Source organism: Telmatherina bonti, assembly GCF_933228915.1.
Source record: "Telmatherina bonti genome assembly, chromosome: 17".
NCBI classification, from domain to species: Eukaryota; Metazoa; Chordata; class Actinopteri; order Atheriniformes; family Telmatherinidae; genus Telmatherina; species Telmatherina bonti.
The window spans coordinates 13504466-13525013 of record NC_136615.1 but is presented as its reverse complement, the minus strand read 5'-3'; the positions used below and the strand labels follow the sequence as shown (position 1 = coordinate 13525013).

The 20548-nt window shown below is 36.9% G+C and overlaps 1 protein-coding gene across 1 annotated transcript in view; it reads left to right on the top strand.

The window, feature by feature from the left end:
• The window catches only part of fibcd1b (fibrinogen C domain containing 1b), a gene marked incomplete at both ends in the record, with an annotated part of 125649 nt that overhangs the window by 55465 nt on the left and 49636 nt on the right, over nt 1–20548 (top strand). The window contains one exon of the mRNA XM_079256931.1: nt 6100–6236. Coding sequence (XP_079113057.1) covers nt 6100–6236 — 137 coding nt within the window. The remainder of the gene's footprint in view (nt 1–6099; nt 6237–20548) is intronic.

Here is a 20548-nt window from a genome sequence, read left to right as displayed (position 1 = left end):
TGAAGTAGGTCTCCTCACTAACATCAGCATTGATCCTGTTGTGGTTGCTGGAGGATGGCAGTCATGCTCCTCCTGTCCTCATTATTCCCACAAAGCCTCTCAGAGACCAGCTCAGTCAGGAGACCGTGAGCTTCGATACCGATACTGTCCTGCAAAATTAAACCAAAGGCTGTCTATGTGTTTTAGGTTTAAAGTTTAATGAAAAATGGAAAGATTTTATGAAGTATTCAGATGAAAAAGATTTATATTTATTTTGTATCTGTAAAATGTGAGTTGTTTGTTATATGAATGGTAAACTCAGCTGCCTGAGGGATTTACTGTGTGGGCTGACCCTTGAGTAAGAAAACACTGGGGAGTAAATGTATTTATGTTTCCAAAAAAACTAAAATAATAGATAAAGTCTGTTTACTGTTAAGTCAACATGACCAAATATTATAATTATTATATGATTATAATATATTATTTCAAACAGACAACCATTTTCCATTACTACCCCGTTCCTTTTAAGAAACAATTTAATTTAATTCAGTTTTATATGTATAGCTCCATTTCACAACAATGTCATCTCAGGCCACTTTACAGATGTGTCAATTTGAGCCAATTTATAATAAACAGCTTATTTAAGGAAAACCAACGGATCAAATCTTGACTTCCATCGGGCGACAGTGTAAGCAAACTTGATTATGTGGTACTGTGTGTTTAAAGTTACTACAGAAAAAAGGAAAAGTGTAAAATTAGAGAAACATATTCCTTCATCTAATTCTTTCTGTCAGTGGAAAACGACTTAATAAAATACTTAGACAGTATACAGCTAGATGGGACCAAGACCATAGCAACCATTACGCTTATTACTCAGAATGCTTTGCAACATAAACTGTGTGTGTGTCCAAATGTCTACACTATTTCTCACATAGTGCTCTTTATAGTGGTAATGCCATTTTCTAGAGGTATTTGAATGTGTAGAGGGGAAAAAAGTAGTGCACTCAAAATTAACCACAATGCATCTTGACAAGTAGTGAGCATCGATGGTCACTAGGAGTTCAAAATGGCACAAGTGACACAAACCTCAAAGCAGGTTAAGAAAAAAAAAAAAAAAAAAAAAAGAAAAACCTATAACCCTTCCATGCATTATTTAATGAAAAGATATGCAACAAAAGGAAAAAAAATACAAAATAAGAAATAAAATACTTTCACACAAGCTCAGATTGGATTTGGAACAACACATCGTTCCAAATGTGTGTGTGTTCGTGGTTGTTATGGTAACAGCGGGTGGTCACATAATCAGTAACGTGGAGAGAAATGCCAGCTTTGTGGTCAAATTGGCAACACAATGAGTGCACCTAACAGTGGGCTATAAAGTGTAGCCCTGTGTCGTACTGGTGGAGTTAGGGATTAGAGTGAAAATTCAAATACAGTTCATCTTAAATAATGTACTTTATCACTTTTATATCGCTGAATCAAATGTTTAGCAAACAATAACTCCTGTTCAGGATTCATTTTTGGTGAAAATGTTGTTTCAACTTATTACCATGTCATTGGCTGCAACACACCAAACCAAACACACCAAGTTGATAATACAAACGTAGATTTAAAGCAAGAACACCTCATACTTTGAGTTTTGCTCTGTTAGTAAACTTAGCCTTTTACCACAAAGTGAAGATATAGATGACTGAATTAAACTTTTGCAAGTTATTTCCAAATTAGACCATAATAAACCTTTTCTTTTTGCAGTTAGAGTATGACTTGACACCTAAGGGAACATTTAACTGTTAATTGATATATAATTCATTGCCACTTAAACTTCTGGTGCATTTCATTTAAAAATTCTCACAATGCCTTACAGTGAACTATTTTAATCATGGACACCTGAAAGCAGCTCACATTTCAAATGAAAGAACTCAGCAGTCAAACTGAACAACCCACGAGCTCAAGGGTTCAGCACCATGGACAGAGTCATAAAGTCAAGGAATTGTCTGCTCTCCTTAGTTTTTTTTATTGCCTAATTGCTTATATATATATATATATATATATATATATATATATATATATATATATATATATATATATATATATATATATATATATATATATATATATGTGTGTGTGTGTGTGTGTGTATGTTTATGTATGCATATGTGTATGAAGAGAACAAACACTTCCATCTCACACAATTTAATTTATTTGCTGCTTATGCATAAAAAAAATACACATACATTCCTGTATATGCCATACTTGCACACATCTATGGTGTGCTAAGGTCTCTCTCCCATCTAATAGAGGAGTTGATGAGTGGGCTGCTTACAGCAACTTGCAGGATGTTAAATGCTCTCCTTCCAATTTATTGATGACACCTGTAGCCATCACTCTGCGCCTGGAATGAAATATCTTTCATCATTGCTGTGGCTGTGTGGAGTTTGCAAGGGTGGCAAAATAGCAGCTTGTAATGTGTCAGTGTAATCACTACTTAGGACTGCAGTTGACAAATATGCTATTTTTTTAACATTCCAAATCAAATTTTACCAACAATAAATGTAAAAGCAAGATCTTTAGATATATTTTAATAAATTAAAAAAAAAAAAAAAAAAAAAAAAAAAAAGATATTTTAATGAAAACTTCAAAATAAATTTTTTTAGTTTTTATTTTGTGTTGCATGATGCTCAGAATGTCTGTGACCAGCTGAAGTTAAAAGTTCAAGAAGTCTTTTAGACTCCTGTGCAGATTCAACCTTTGACAACACAGTGGTGGGGAACCCTCATCCTTCAGTGTTGTAGTCCTGCAGGATTTCCATGCCTTCTTGCTCCAGCACACCTGATTCCAATCCAATAGATCCAAGAGCCTTTTAAGGTTCTGCACAGTGATTCATTCTTTTGCATTTGGTGTTTTGGAACAAGGAAACATAGAAAACCTGCAGGATGAGGGACAAGGTTCCACTGGTTTAACACAAGTCTGTTCGTCATCTCCATGTCCCCACCATTGATTTTGGACCAAAATGATCCATGTATAACCTAACCCAATCCATTTTAAAAAACAGACTTAAGGCAGCATAGGTCAGGTTATTCTTGTGCACACATAAAACACAGTTGCACGCAGATAGCAGCATCTATTGTTCTTCCTGCTTTGGTCAAATTAAGACAGTAATTATGCAAGTATTTATGTATATTGCAGACGTCGGCCTTTCTACCAACTGCTGATTTGCGTCTCCTTTTGAAAGGGAAGAGGGACGCACATGTGACTGGTCATTACTGAAGCTCGGACTGACTCCATCTGCTGATTCTGTGATCCTCTTACTAATAATGTATTCAACCTCTCTTCCAAGCTGCACGTGGCTGCACCTGCGGTTACAGTCATTGCAAAAATAGATCATGGGAGTAAACCAGGATGTTTAGAATTCATTAAGTGGAATGTTTACATTCAAGAATAAAAAGCATGCCGCGTGTAAAGTTTACAGTGTGCTTAAAATGCAGCGCTCTGCAGGCTTCTGCTCCATTTTTTGCTCCTCAGAGCTTCTGTCAGAGCACTCCACAGTCAGGCAGCCAGCAGCAAATCACTGTTTTTGTGAAACAGAAGCTTGACATTTTAACAGAAATCAACTAAACCAGAACTAAACTAAAAAAAAAAAAATAGCAACATATATTTTATAACTTTCTTTAGTTATTGGATAAGCTGCACATTCTTGCTTGCTTCCTGTACATTTACCATAAAACAAACTAGTGAGCATTATTTATTCATTTATTTTTAATTCAATGTGTTATCAGCATTCAAATGCCAAAGTGTGAGATACTTACTTGCAGTCTATGGACACACCCATGAATATATTTGACTTTTTTCTCCCACTGTGAATATTTGAAGAATTCATCTCTACTGTTTGCTTTCCATTCCCAAAGGAACATATTATATTTTCAAAGTTACATGAACTTGAAACCTGACAGCAGTGAAGCCCATCTCTGCTGCTCCTACAGCAGGGTTTCTCACTTGGATGAAACCACCGTAGGAGTCCTTCTTTTCGGTTTGTGGACTGCTTGACTTCACTGTAGTGCTGTGCGGTGACTCTGCCGTATTATAAAGCAAAGTTTGTTTGTTTTGGGAATGGTAAGCCCGCAAGTGCACAGATGGGCTAAAAAAAAAAAAAAAAAGAAAAAGAAAAATAGAAGATACTAGAAAAGCACTTAGAGAGCACAAACCTCCGCCAAGGCCTTTAAAAAGTTCCTGGATCCAAATGGTGACCCAGATCACCACCAGAATTACAGCAGATCTTCCTTTTCATATTTCCAACAACTTTTAAAAACTTCATGAAAATCAGTCCATAACTTTTTGACTTATCTTGAGCACAAAACGGACAAACAAATAAACTCTGGGTAAAACATAACCTCATTGGTGGAGGTAATAGAATGCAACAAAATGTTTATAACTTACATTTTCTTTAGTTTTGCACAGAGACATTAATAGTCCACGTCTATAGCTGAGAATCGCCCTCAACAAATGCAAAATGTTTCACATGTTTAAAAAAGTCACATTAAAAACTTTCAGGCTCAGCTGTATTTTTGATTCTTCTTTTCTTGTAAAATAGATTTTATGAGGACACAGGGAGTCCCTTTTGACAAAGAAACATGTTGGATATAGGGCACAGGATGAAGCGATCCCATACAGTAATAACACTGAGCTCTGGCATTAAGGGAGTAATGTGCAACAGTTGGGTTGACTGGCTGGGAAAATGACTTATTTTAGTTAGAGGTAAAAGCAGAAGCAGGGCAAAGTGCACATCAGGAACTATGTTTGAATATAAACCTTTTCAGTTCAGCGATGTTTCAATCTTTTTTTTATGGTGACTGTTTCTTTGTGTGCTTCTCTTTTCCTCCCCAAACAAACCGTTAATCAGCTACACCGAGTGACGTGTCCTCAGTATCTTTCTGTTACAAAAGTAGTTAAGAAAGTTTCAACCTCCCGCGTACACTGAGTTTCCATAGCTCATGCCTCCTGCTTGAAACCTTAGTAAATCAAGAATCCCAGCCTTTCTTGCAGATGTTTTCAAAAGAGTTTCTTCCACTGAATGCCATTGTGCTAGTCTGTCATTGTACAAATGGACCTGCAGATGTAGTACAATCAATAAAATAGGTCCTTGGAAGAATAGCTTATCTTACATGGTGTAAGGGGTCATTAAACTAAAAAATCTTGGTTTTAAAATGCTAACTTTAACAATAATCATGGCAGTCTTCTTTTTTTTTTTCTCCATCCTTATGGAACTCAGACGGTTTCACCTTCCTGTGATGAAAAGGAGAAGTCGGGGATTTTACCATTTATGTGTGACGATGATGAAAGCTGGAACTTATTAGCCCAGGCTTACATTGAGAAACAGAAAAGCTTCGTGGGGGGCAAACATTTCCTAACATGTAGCGACTGAAAAAGAAAGATTTTGCATGGCCTTTTGAAGAACTCTCCCAGCTGTTTTAAATTCAGGAGTTTGACCCTGTGAAGGCTGCATGCATAATCTATAACGCTGCCCTCATCACAGAGTTCCTGTCTTGCTTCCTTGGGAATAGACTTAGTGTCCTTTGGGTAAAACAGGTTCTTTAGCCTCAGACAAGGGTGCTACTGTTCTGTTTTTTACAAGCTCTGCCTGTCAGTGTCATGTCTTCTGTTGAGTTCTGCCCATCAGATATCAGCATCACTCCTCAAGTCTTGTTTTTTCACTGATCATTTTTTTTCATCATCTCTTCTGTTCTTCCATACATCTCTGTCCTCATTTTAACCTGCACCTTTTTTTTCCCACTGATTTTTTACAACTGTGTCCCCCCCACCACCCCGTCTTTCTGAATCAGCTAACATGTTCATGCTATTAATGAAACAAATTGCTTTTAATTTTCTTAAGTTTTCTGTATTTATGTGCCTCACAAGTGCATGATTGTAAACAGAAACCAAAGTGGCGCAAATGCGCGTTCATTTATAGAAATTCAAATCGGAACTGCTTTATGAAGAGTACATACTAAAACTGTATGCAAAACACTGAGTATATTTTCTGTTGTTGTTTTTTGGATTTGCCAATATATTATGGAAAAGAAAAGAGAATAAAAATGTTGAAATGAATGAAATGAATTTCCTCAGGCTCACGCCCCCGTGACTGCAGTGATCTGTACGCCAGCGGTCAGAGAGAAGATGGAATCTACTCCATATTTCCTGTTCACCACCCAACAGGCTTCCAGGTTTACTGTGACATGACCACCGACGGAGGTGGCTGGACGGTGAGTCAGAGCAGAGCACACACACCCTTTTTTCTTGTGGTCACACACAAACTCAAGGGTTGACTTTTTTTTTTCTGTTTCTCCATATAATAGAAACATCCACTCAGTTTATTCCAAAGTTCTAATCAGGATGAAAACAGCAGAAAGGAAAGAAGCTGCAGGCCTTTTCACTCTGTCCACTTTTATGAATCCACTTCTGTGTTATAAAAGTCACCGAAAAGGGTGATTCACTGAGCCTGGATCTGTTTCTGTTTAAGTCCAGTACATGTTATACACTATTCTTTTCTTATCTCTCACTGTAATTCCAGTTATTGCTTTACTTTTATTACAGAAAAGGAAAGACACTTTTTTTTTTTTTTTTTTTAGCAGAGCTAAATGAAAACAGTTGATTATGTGACATAAAATGGGACGTTTCTCTTAATTTGAGTAAAACTTTGACAAGTTCACTGCTGGAGGAAAAAATAAAACGTGTTGAATAAAGAAAACTACATGACAAGACACATTCAATTAACCATGTTACATGTCTTTAGTACCTGTTACCTGTTGATGCTGACATGGCTTTCCAGATGTACGTATAGTTCAGAGAAGAAAACATGCGCAGCCAGCATATTCAGGTAAAGCTTCAGGTTTTTAGAGAAGTGCAAACTGATTCATCATCATGCCTCAAACTAACAAAAATAACCTGTTTCCATTAATGTCGACAAAGTCCTTATCTTGCTTCTGATAAGTCTTCCTTCCCCTTTTTAAGGTGATGTTTAAAAAGAGTTTTCTATTCTTAAAAATAAAACATGACACACTAGACACATTAACATTTAAGACTTTTTTTTTCTATGCCTATATATATATATATATATATATATATATATATATATATATATATATATATATATATATATATATATAATATGTGTGTGTGTATTCTTGTTTGCTTAAGACATACTTAAGCAGGCCGCACTTTTTAAGTGAGACTAAATGCTCAAAGTGCTGCATCGTTTAGGAGCAAGACAAGGTGAACAAACATTGACACACGACTGTTTGAGGTTATATTTGGAATTGTAGTTCAGATGCGTTTTACTCTGCACGCACAAAGTCTTGCTGGTTGGAGCCATTTATTTGTCTTTGTTCTGAAGTGTACTGCTGTAGTCCTCAGGGAAAGCAGAGCACTTCCTAATAGAAAACCAAGGCTTGTAACACTTTCAGTTTAAAATTTCAGCTACATAAACCCATCACATTTTTATTTGTTTTTCTATTTCCTTTGTATGTTTGTTTTCTCAGTCAGTAATAACGGTTGTGTTACAGTTTGGGAGAGTGTGCAATGGCTGATATCTAAATTTGTGTAAGACAAGAAAAGCCAAAACCATGTCCCATTATGTTTTCTTGGGAAATAAATACTTTCCAGCATTTAGTTATTACAAGCTTTATAGATTTATAGATATGCTACTGTCTTTTTGACAGCATATGGATGGAAAATTTTGAATTTGTTGGTATGTACAGTGTTAGAAAGTTGTGTTATTTATTATTTATTCTGTTAGTTTATTTGGAGGGGACAGTGCACATTTATCACCATACAATAAATTGCTGTAAAAATGCAAAGTTTACTCAGTTGCTTTGTTTCCTGAAGGGTTATAATGAATGTGAAAACAGCAGCATGGAAAAGGAGCTGTCCTCTACCTGCAAACGACCTTTCAGCTGTTTGTGTACAGATGTGATGATAACTTGCATTTATGTGCAGTGTCAATCTTAATGATTAAAAGAAATGTAGCAAAGCAAAATATTCCTTAAGCTGTGCAGTCTGTGATGCTTTTTAGTAATAATACATCATTTTGTTTGCACTTGCACCATAAACAACTCAGTAAGATTTTTATACCAGCTCACATTAAGATCACCTTGAGACATTTTAAAACCACTTTCCAATTCAGCCCACTTCACTGTATTGCAATTACAATCCGATTCAAACAAATTCACTACATGGTCCCCATTAGTGCACTTTGTGACAACTCTGTTCATATAGGCCAGTTTGTCAAAGAACAAATCTGATGAAACCAACAGATTCATTAATCCTACATCCTGAGTGTTGGTGGGAAACGGTGGAAAGGAAAAATTCCCTTTTAATTGGATCAAAACTCTCAAGCAGGTTTGAATATTGAAAAGGCGGCCATCTGCCTCAACCGGTTAGGGGTGGAAAGGATAGGAAAGAGGGGTCAACAGGCACCATAACTCTTAGTCATGGATACCAGGGAGAAAAAAAAAAGGAGGCACTAATAATAACAACAATGTCAATTATTTATACATAGAGGAAAAAGTGCAGGGAGGTGTCTGCTGCATCATCACACTTCCCCCTGCAGCCTGAGGCCACACAGCATCATTAAAGAGATCACTAAGGGTCCCCCAAGCTAACCCTAACTATAACGCTGTCAAAAAAAAAAGGTAGGTTTTAAGGTTAATCTTAAAAATAGAGATGGCATCTGCTTCCTGAACCCAAACTGCCAGCTGGTTTCATGAGAGAGGGGGTTTGATAACAGAAGGCTTTGACCCCGTTTCCATTTTTAAATCCACACAGGCAAAATCAAACTTTTATCTAAAGTCACCGTTTAACAGGCATTACAGTAAGTTGTGTGTGTACCTGTAAATGTGTCAATAAGTATGTGAGATAGGCAAGATTATAGCCTCGTACCATCAAATAAAGTGAGACCGTCAGAGTGACAGGATGCTTAGTATCGCATGGTAGAGCAGAGCTGCATGCATGCAGGCATGTCTGTGGGTAGATTTGTTTATGTGTGTGTGTGTGTGTGTGTGTGTGTGTGTGTGTGTGTGTCCATCTATGCATGTATAAATGTTGGAACAGAGCGGGTGGCCCAATGGAAAAACAGCTTGTGAGAGTGAGTGTATGTTCATGCATCCTTCCTCCACGTTTCAAAGGTTGCACCACTGTTGGGCAGCTAGTAAAAGGATTTACATAGCAGCTCAGATTGAGGTGATAACGTGGCACTTACTGATCCTTCCTGGTGTGTTGAGCTGCTTGTGATAATCTCTGAGCCTCATTAAGAGATCAGGGTTGTGAAGTCCAACAGGAGCAGGTAGTGAGATTCTTGGTAAGATGAGTGGCTTACTGTCTGCTGAGCTTAAATAAGGAATGAGCCATATGCTGCCACCTCATTAGCATAGTTTGACATACCGTTGCGGAGACTGCTGCAGACAGACTGAAAGATGAACAGTTTACTTTGGAAGAAGCAGGACTCTGAGGAGACAACGAGAGGGCTTTATGAAAATATCTGGATCTTAAATGGGGAGGGGGGGGGGGGGGGGGGGGGTGGACGTGAGGCAAGAACTCAGACGTACCCTTTAATAAAATCTTTCTCTTCTGCTGTATTTGCGCTGAAAAAAAAAGAAACAATTGAGGTTTTGAAGAAATTTTTGAAGAAAATGTCTAAGAAAATGTCATCTTCAGCAATCAAAATATAAAATGTTCAAAGGAAATTTTTCCCATCATGCAAAATCCAAACTTCAAACCAACTCGGCACAACCACCTACAGACGCCCCTTTTTCCAACGTCATGTTTAAGAGAAATTAGTATTTAAATGAAGGTTAGTTTAGCATAAAACTACACACTAAATAGTAAAACCTTGAGGATAGCTATTGCACCTGTCGGTACAATAATTTGCTCATTGGTTGATTTTTTTTTTTCCTTTTTTTTTTTTTTTTTTTTTCACTGTGTTGCCTCTTCATTATTTTTAAAGAAAAAAACGTTTTCAAGCAGTAAAATAAAACTGTTTCCCTCAGGGATCAGAATAAAAAAAAGAGGTGGCGATTCACTACACCTTTCCAATTTATTCTGAGATCAAGAGAGAGAAGGGTGGGAGAAAAACTGTAATGGTACGGTTTATGGAGTGTAAGGAGCTAACAACAAGCCAATTTTTGACTGCTTGGATACAAATGTTACACAAAAAATAATGTTTTTACACTAACTACACATGTAGAGGCTATCTTCTGGGGCATAATGACTCAGATCACAGACAAATATGTGTATTTCTACAACAACAACAACAAAAGCTGCTGAGAACACCATGCTTGGTGTTGGAGCTGTGCTCATGTCTGTACCTGGCGTCAGAGGGGAAACATAATCACTACGGCTTTTAAAACCTAACTCGCAGTCTTTCTTTCTTTCTGTTTTTTGTTTTTTTTAAGCTATTTATACAGGTAGTTCCCTTGAGACATTCTCATTTACAACAGAAATCTGTTTAGGCAGAGAAAATGAACATTTACTTAGATTTACAGACGACTCTAACAATACAAAATATAAATTGGAGTTCTCTTAAAAGGTAAAAGCAGGCTATATCTAAAACTGAATAAATAAAACGCACTAAAAACTGGAGCAATTTAAAGATGCTTTCCCTTGTCCCCTGAGAAGAAGTTAAATTCCCCTAATGGGATCAAGGTGGGCTGCTATCCTGCTGTATCTTGTTTCAAGTTAAAGGAGCAGAGTAACAGAATGACCTGGTTCCAAGCTCAGTACAGACTGAGGGAACATTGAAAGTAAGAAAATCCTGGAAGCATAGTGTGTTTTCCTTCTGTCTAAGTAGCTGGTAGGAGGATAAATATGATGGCAGCAGCTCAAGGATGGATTTGTAAATGAAGATACTGTTGCAAAAGTCAGCGGATAGATAGTTATAACCAGATAATGTTCAATGTGCGAAGGTGAGGGAGGGGTTTACGGCTGGTATAACTCGTAGTGAGCTCGCAGAGGAGTTCATGTAGACGATGTCGCCATGGTCGCTGTCAGGTAAAAGAGGTTAAGCAACAAGTTTCTTCCTGGCATTCAGTGTAGAAGAAGAAGCACAAAATATATGGTCTTACTTTTTATTGATTTTTTTTTTTTTTAAATTGATTTTAAAATAAGTTTCTCATCTGTCACAATGGCCAGAAAATTGTAAGAAGGCACAAACTCAGTGGATGTTCTTTTTTTTGTTCGAGAACAGCATCCATTTTGTTTTATCTGCTTTTAGCTGCAGTCTGACAATCACTAGACTTTAAATTGAGATTAATAGAGTTTGACTGAAAAACCCATTTTGGGGATGAAAGCATTTTTTTTTTTTTTATGAAATAATTCAAACCTGAATTACTCTGTTACCATAAAATCTTTTTGACGTATATTTTTCTCCTAGACAAAATCAAAATATAAGTAAAAAAAAAGCCACAAAACCAAAACAAAAATGTATCCAATGCAAATGTATGAGGGATCACCTTCACACCATGGATAGCTTTTGCACAATGTAGTTTTTAAAAACTGAGAAGAATAAACTTACAGATGGCTCCATGACTGACTCCCAACACAAAACAGACAGGAGAGAATTATTACAGCACAGCATCCCAACATATGTCGTCACAATCACAGAAACCATGTCTTCACTGAAGAAAAGGAAGGAAAAGAAACATGACTAGGCAGAGTTTGTCACTTTACTACAATCCAATAAAATGCCTGAGGTATTTTTAAGAAAAAGGAAGAGTAACACAGCAAAGTAACAAAGCTTGCAGCAAAGTTCATCTAGAATAAATAGATAAATAGATTAATAAATAAATAAATAAATAATCCTTTGAAGAATGGCAAAACATTTCTACAGTGTACAACTTGAATAACCTTTGTGCCAGAGAGGACTATGTTGTCAAGAGCAAACTAGTGCAAAGATAACATGTGCATTTCAGTTTTATTTGTGACTTCCTCCTGTTATTACTTTTAGGTGAAGCAAAACCTGAAATATTTAAGTTTTCCTGCACTAAAAAATATAGAAATAATGAAAGGATGGTATAATGAGAGGAGATGAGAGGAGAAGAGAAAAGAGGAGAGGAGAGGATTGGAGAGGAAACATTACTGCTGTTTGATGTGAATGCTTGTCAGAGGAAATTGGTTGGTATTTCTTTGCTGCCATAACTCAACACTCTGGAGAGCATCAGACTACTGTGGAAGGAGGGATGATGGCAGATAGGACATAAAGGAAAAGAGCTGTCATTACTGCTCTCCACACCCCCTGCCACACAAGGACACATATACCACACATATTGCCTGTAGAAAATGAGTTTGGCATTATTTAGCAATATGCAACAATATCTTGACAGAACGCCTGCATAAAGAGAAACATGCATGTCTACAGACTGTAAATATGTCCTCATATGTGCTTACATTTTCTCTGCCAGGCAGAAATACTGAAAGCTGCATATAAATATATATTTATATATAAAAGCTCTTACTGAGCAATCCTTGGGGCAAGTGGTCGACATGTTTCAGTAAAGAGAGATTTCAAATGCCATTTAAATACAGCCTCATGGCTCAGGGTAATGTCTTCTATTATTACTATTTTATTTGTTAAAAGGAAGGGACTAAAAATGACCATGCCATTAATAATGAATGAGAGTAGATATATCAGAGTGCAGCATGGGTCTGCATTATCAAATGGTGCTTTTATCAGAAGCACTGCAATCCTTTCTCAAATATTCAATTCAGCTAAGAACTGAAATGAAAAAGTTTGAGATTGAATGTACGATTGTGTGCATGTTCTGTCACCCCTTTAGAGGCTCGGAGTGCCTTTTGAGCATCTCAGAGCACAGGGTATAGGCTTTTCAGTACCTCTGTGGCTCACAAGTATTTCAATAATTTATCTTGTAGTTTATTGGTTTAAAAAAAAAAAAAAGAAAAAAAAAAAGCAAATACAGAGTGTGTTTGTGTGTGTGACTTTGTAGGGGGGTTGGATTTACCTCCTATCTCCAGATGTTATGCAACGCAAAGAAAAGGGAAACATTAGAGCTGAATCAAACCCCTGTTCTATCCATGATGTTTATAAGTGTGTCCCTTCAATCAGATGATTTCTTAAAGGTTTTTTGTTAAGAATGCATACTTTTATGTGTATCCCCAGTAACACGCACAGAGATGTTGTACTGTGGTGCAGAGTATTGTGGTGGAAAGGATCATATGACTTAAAGAAAGCTTTGTGCATAGACACAAAACACAGCAGGATCACAGCAAATCAATGCATATATGTCTAATACTTAATACAAACCAAACTCATAACAATTTTCCCCAACAGTATGAGCTGTAGTAGTGTAATCACAGGTGTAGCATCAGCTATGTCCTTTAGGATATCAGTGCCATTAGAGCTGGGTGAAGGCTATGTGGGGAAAGGTCAGAGCGCTGTGGAGAACTGAGACAGGATCATTCAGCGGTTTTATATCCCCCCCCCCCCCCCCCCCATCTACATGAATGGACAAACGTAAAAACTCTAACATCAGGAGCGTGTGTGTGTTTCTATCACTGGGAGAACGACACAAAGTGCAAAACATGTCATACATACCTATAACATACATTATGAACTGGCAATTTTAAATGCTCATCCAAAAAGACCTGAAGATATATATTCAATTTATTTGAAAGCTTTAGTCAGCAGAACGAGTTGTGATGTTTGTCTTTAGCTCCACATTTATCATGCTACCTTAACTGTGATGTTATATGAGTTGGGTCTAATGATTTCTAACAGACCGAATTATCAAGCAATACAGCTGTCTGTGGTGTTGGGCAAACAATGTGAGCAAACAATATGTTTTATTAACATCTATAGCACAATGGTGGAAGACAAAGCAGCTACAACCAGCAGGATGGATGGTCTTGAGCTCTTGTGGGCTCTCATCTGTTTTTAAATTGATCCAAAAGTCATTTTGGCAATCACAACGTTGCATGTGAAAAAGATCCACTTCAGGGACTGGATTAAATTGAATGGAAATGTGTTTTTGACCATATAACCAAATGCATTTCATGCATTTCATGCATCAGTATAGTACCATTGGACCGGTATGAATAGCTTACATAATTTCTCAGTAAAACATTTTATACTTTCACATGCAAACATGTATTTGTAAAAGAAAGCAAAACAACAAACAAGACATATTACGAGGACGGCCAGTTGTATGATTGTTTTTGTAATGGCTACTATTTCCCTTGATTTTGGGGGAATCAAATGACAGTTTTAACAGAAATTGTGATCAGGCGAATGACTTTGGTCACACTACTTTTTCTACGGCGAACAGATCAAGACAACAATTCGTATGATGGATTTTCAGAGTTGAACGCACCTTTCCATGTGACCTACAGCATGGATGCCCAGGTCCGGTTGAGATCCATCGTCCTGCAACGTTTAGATCAGGGGTGTACAGCTCCGGTTCTCAAGGTTCCAAATCCTGCAGGTTTTCATCCATCAACTGTTTCAACACACTATTCTGTCACTGTGCAGAACTTCATTGGCTGTTGGATCCTATTAATATGAAGCAGAAAAGAGATCCATTCAACTTAGGACACCCCTGGTTTAGATGCAGCCCCACCAACACACCAGAACCAAATGGCTAAATCCTCTCATCTGGATGTCAGTCAGCTTCCCGACAGACTCTTGTGACTTTTTTTTTTTTTTTTTTTTTTTTTAATATTCAACACATTATGTTTGTCTTATTTATTTATTTAATTAAAAAGCAAATCTCTGATAACTTATTAGTGGCGGTACACACAAAAGTCTTAAGCCAGCTTTAATAAGAGTGACAGAAAGGCTTCTAAGAGACAGGTAGCACAATTTATCCTGACTAGTTAAACGCTTTAATGACTTATTCAGATATGATGAATTAATCTTTTTTAACATCTTTCGTCTTAGGTGTTCTAAATCTCTGAGCTATCCTTGGGTACTTCCATGCACAGTTTTAAGAGTGTTGACATGACTTAGCAAAGATGTACCTGTGTTAACTCAGTTTCTTTTAATCATTTAACCCAAAAAGCAAAACCAGATTTTTTGTTTATGTTATGCTGCAGTAATCAGATAGAAATGGAAAACCTGGGATAATCTTATGTACTTGTAAATGCAAAATTTATTTTTGCATGAGTGCAGGGGCAAGAGGGTGATAGAGGAGAGAGCGTTCGCAGATTGCATTTTTGCTTCTGTTCTCGTTTGCTGCTGCTACTGTGTTTAGAGCACATCTGTCTTTCTGATAGGATTATAAAACGCTCACCAACAGATGTTTGCAGTCCTCTTTGAAGATAGCAATTGTGCCGACTACTGTGGATTTATGAGTGCTTTCATCAGACAGTGTTGAATTTGTCACCATATCATCAATACTCTCAACAACGTAATCAAATTGTTCGCAATTCCTCTGCCAGTCTGCTTTGATCTATCTCCCTCTTGCAGCTGATTATATTAGCCTCAAGGCTGGCTTCATTTATTCATTTTTAGGCCCATATTGTTCATATTTTTCAGATTTTTTCCCCCCTCCATTTCAATGTTCTGTGATGGCTACTTGAATATTGCACATTGAAAGTTTACAAACCAAATAAAACTTTGTGATGGGCTCTGAACACATAATGTAATTTTCATACAAGTCCAAAGCCTGAATAAGGAATATCCATTTTAACCCTTTAAAAAATGCAATAAAAGTGGTGCACTTGTGCCTATATTGTTTTATTTTTGTTTGTTTTGTTTTTTTTTGTGCATATTGGTGTCTTCAAATGTGTGTGTCTGTACAGCTGAAGCTATCAGGTTATGAAAGTCAATGGACAATAATACCTTATAGAAGTGTTGAAATTATGCTTTAAATAATAAATAAAAAAAACTCACAACAATCTGATTTTTTTAAATTAAATTTTACCTACAAAAAAAACACAGAAAACTTAGTGATGTAAAACATTTGTAATTGTATAAAACTCAAGAAAATAATTCTTGATTATCGCAACAACAGATCTTTCTTTGGAGTGCAAAGGCATTTAGATTAATTTTACTGATTTTATCTGAAATACAGAGCAACTGAAATACATACATGAACATTTTTTGGACTTTTGTGTAAGTTTTTTTTCATTTTCTTAAGTCCCTTATATCCTTGGAAAACATACACAAAAGCATTTTGGACAACAAAAAATTGCTAATTCAAATGCTAAAACTTATCTTCCTTCCACTGATGTCAAAAATGTTAAAAACTACTAAACGTGTGCTAAAAACAGACATGAAGCTACACTAACTCTGCTGAAGAACTATGGTAAAAAAAACAACCTGCTACATCAAAACTACTTACTTTTGACACCACTGAAAACCAATAAAACTATTTTAAATGTGCGAAAACAACAGATTTTCTATAATTTCTTTCTTTCTCTTCAACTCTCTGATGATCATAACGGAGTGATACTCTCCTGCATATATATATATATATATATACATTTTTTTTTCCTCATCATTTTGAAGGGGATGTCATCTTTCTTCTTTTTTACATTAACTTAGTCCTCGAACTAATTCTATTTGCCTGTTAGTTTACGTCTGTGTCATCCAAAGGTAGTCGGTATATCACTGTGGAGCATCATCAAGTGACATCTGTTGCCAATATCCCAAACATACAAACATAGTGTGCTCAGAGCGCGTATATGCCAGGAGCTAACAAGCTATTGGCACATTTCCTGTTTTCCACAGTGACATGCCAGATTGTAAATCTCATACAATCAGCTTTGGAGTGCATGTGTTGATTCTTCGCAGTGTTCTGGTCTGTCAGTCAGGGCGTCCGTCTGTGCACGCTGCAGGCACCCTGTAGTTGACAGAAAGCCTGCTGAAGAGCTTAAGGCTGCTTGTTAAGTAGCCTTCATCTACTGCAGAGATTACAGGGAGCTTAAAGTGATCATGCCAGTGCTGTAGCCCCTGAGCAAGTGTTGGGTGAGATGTCCGTTAAGGATTTTGGATTTGCCAACCAACAGCCCACAGTGATTACTGTTTACGCACTGAAATGCGTAATCTAAAACTTAAACCCACCTTATCCATAAAAAGGTGCTTTCTGGTGATGATAATTGACTTTTTTGCTCATATAATGAAATCACTCTTTTTTTTCAATCTATCTCTACTAGATTTTTTTCCTTTCCATTTTTTTTTGATAGATTTTACATGATAAGCAGTGAGCAGATGAGCTTGTAGTGTAGAAAATTCCCTGTTTCATGAAAAAAGAAAGAAAGAACCAAAGAAAAAAAAAATCATATAATTCGCCTTACTGGGTTGCATCAACAGAACACAACAGGACTTTTTCATGTCTAATACTGAGTTTATGGTGACTTGCTGACACAGACCCTCTGACAAAACTTGTTTGGGGACCCATTGTCTCTCTCCGAGGTATTTTAAATCATCTGGATGGCCTTTGGATGCCATTGTCCTGTAATGAAAAAACCTTCCCAAACGAATAAAGTGAAGAAGGACATATGTTCTGGTTCATCATCAGGTTCACACGTTGGCAATTTTAGGACCATCTTGTCACCAGGAAAATGAAATGAAGGGAAATAAATACTTATTTGCAGCAAAAGAAAAAAAAAAAAAAAGAAAGCCAGGACTTGTGTTTATTCTGTGTTTCCTTATTTACTTCCAGGACAACATTTTGAGCTGTGGAATTCCATTTCCTGCTCTGACATTTTTCTTTCATAAACTTTTCTTTTTAAATTGAAAACCTGCTGTGCATTAGAAAAATAAAAAGATGAGGAAATGTGGACTGTTTAGGCATTTGCAGAAAATAAGTTAAGTACCTGAGAACTGCATAAAAAGGGATTAAATCAAAACAGTAATTTGAAGAAAGCCTGGTGGATCACTGAAGAGAAACAAATTGGTAACAAAATTTAGTTATTCCAGAAAAATACTGTTAGTAAACACAAAAACAGAAAGGGGTGAAATAGACATATTTTTTTAACTTCCCATTTTACTACTTTTGTTTTTATGCCCCCAGATGACACAGATACATTCAGAATCCATAAACACTGACTTTGCTGCGAGTATCCCATTATTACACAAGCTGTCATCACTAAGGACTTACCAGCTTAGTTATAGAAGGTTATATACTTAATGTTGTACATGTCATTGCATTCTGTCTCAGCCCTTCAATGTCCCCAAATGAAAAAGGTGTTTGTTTGCTGATTAGTGCCCGATTGGACTATTGCTATTCCCTTCATCGTGGTCTGTACCAGTCGTGTCTTCATCGACTCCAGCTTGCTCAAAACGCAGCTGCTCGCACGGCAACTGGGAGGCAAACATTTGCATATGAGCCCTGTCATGTTTGGATTGCACTTCAACATTTTAGTGCTTGTTTTTGAAGCATTAAAGGACCCCTTCATATTTGTCTGCATTATTTACTCAACACGTTCGGGTCAGAGCTCTGAGATCTTCCACCTATCTGCTCCTGAATGTTCTGCATCCCTGACTCATTTCCTGAGGTGACAGAGCCTCCTCAGTGTCTGCCCTACAGTGCTGGAATGGTCTGCCTCTGCACAGAGCTGCTCAGTCTCTTTCTATTTTTAAGACCCTGCTCAGAACACACTTCTGCCTACTAGCCTTTAAACAAAGCCGAACTTGACTTTCTTGACTGATTATTGTTTTATTTGCTATATTGTCCAGATTATATTGTTGTTTTATTTTCATTTGTATTAGTGTACAGCAAATCAAAGTTGTCGTAAATGTGCTTTATAAATAAACCTGAGCAATAAAATGGCCTCTCTGTCACATCTACCCATCGTGGTATATGAGTAGCTGGAGCGTTGCTTGCACCATGCAGAAAACGCTTCTGACCTTCACTAAAAACAGCTTTGATGTCAGGTGCTGCCCTCCAGCCAGACATTGTGTGTCAGTTGAGATGTTTAGCCATGGAAGCTCAGTGGAAGCGGCGTATATATCTGTGTGTAAAGGGGTTGCTGAGATTCTGAGCAGCAGAGGCATAATAAAACAGAAGCATTTGAGAAGCAGTTATTGGTGCCAGTATAAAAGTGCATGCAAGCGAGCTTTTTGACAGATACATTATGAACAGAACAGCTTGCTTTAGCTCCCTTAATGGCGAAGCTGAAAAGGTATGTTGTGGCACAAACAATTCTCTCTGCCGTTGTGCTGACAAGCTGTTGCAGAAAGTTTTTCATGGATAATCATAATCTAAAAGTCAGTGAAGATGTGAAACTGTGCTTCCGATTCTCAAAAAAAAAAAAATGACACAAGAGTTGAGTATGTGTTTTTCTTAAAACAAACAGAACAAATGCAAATCAGTAAGATGGGAAAGGTTCACGTTGTTTGCCTGAATAAACAGTGAGGTGCTGGAATTGATGTTGGATGGCATAAATCAAATCATGAATTGGATTTACACACATCTCCGACTACTATGAATGTTTCTTAAAGAAAACATATGAAATGTAAACCAAATAAGATGCTCTAAGACACACTTGACGTTTTATTTCTATGGTTTAAGTTGAGAAAGACTACTTTATAATAAACTCTTAATAAAATACAAAGATTAAATCCGTCCCGTGGATTCACACACATTCATTAAAGTCCCATTACGTAACTTCTGACCTTAAAACCCAGCTTCCCAGACTTGTTTTATGACACAGTGACATCTATCGTGTGCATTTCTTGCTGCTGCTGCCCAGCAGCGTCCCGAGGCTGAGAAACTGCACTATACAAGGAACTAGCGGTTTTGAACATGCAGCGTTGCTGATTTAGCAGAGAAACGCAAGAAGATTGAAAGAGAAAAAGGGACAAAAGAAATCGTCTTCTTCTAGCTGGAGAGAGCTAAGAGGTCAGGTAGGAAACAAGACGAATGCAGAATTAGCCGTAGATTGGAGGCGCGTGACGGGGAAAATGACGGGGAAATTCTGTATTGTGTCTTTAAAGCAAACTAGAAGCTTTCAAATATACATATATATATATATATATATATATATATATATATATATATATATATATACACACACACATAAATGTATTGTAAAAAAATGCAAATTACAAAAATTCTGACACTTCATAATATGACTGATGCTATTAGGGCTACCGATATGCAGCAACCACACTCTTTTTCCAAGACATAAAAAGCATAAATACTCGTCAGAGCTTAAATGTGAACACTAGGCAAACCTTTGAGTGTCGCACAAGAGGTGAAAAATCTAAATGTAGCTTAAAAAAAGAATACCTGATTCAAGAAAAAAAACACTGACTTTTGTGGAGTCATATTTCTTCTTGGAAGTCTTTCAGACAAACAGACAAAAGTGGGTTATTCTGTGGTGAAAAACCTCGAAACCAGAAACGCGCATAACCAGAGTGTCATGAAATAAAGAACTTTTGGGGAGATATATAATACACAGAGGGATAGGCTGCATGCATTGGTAAGTACATCAATACACAACCGTATCTTCACATAGCAAAGAGTTGTTTACTGCCGGATTAAGGTTGAAAATCTTGTATATTGGAACCCAACAGGCAGCACTGATGCACATAAAAATACAAAGACACACTGTATAATGG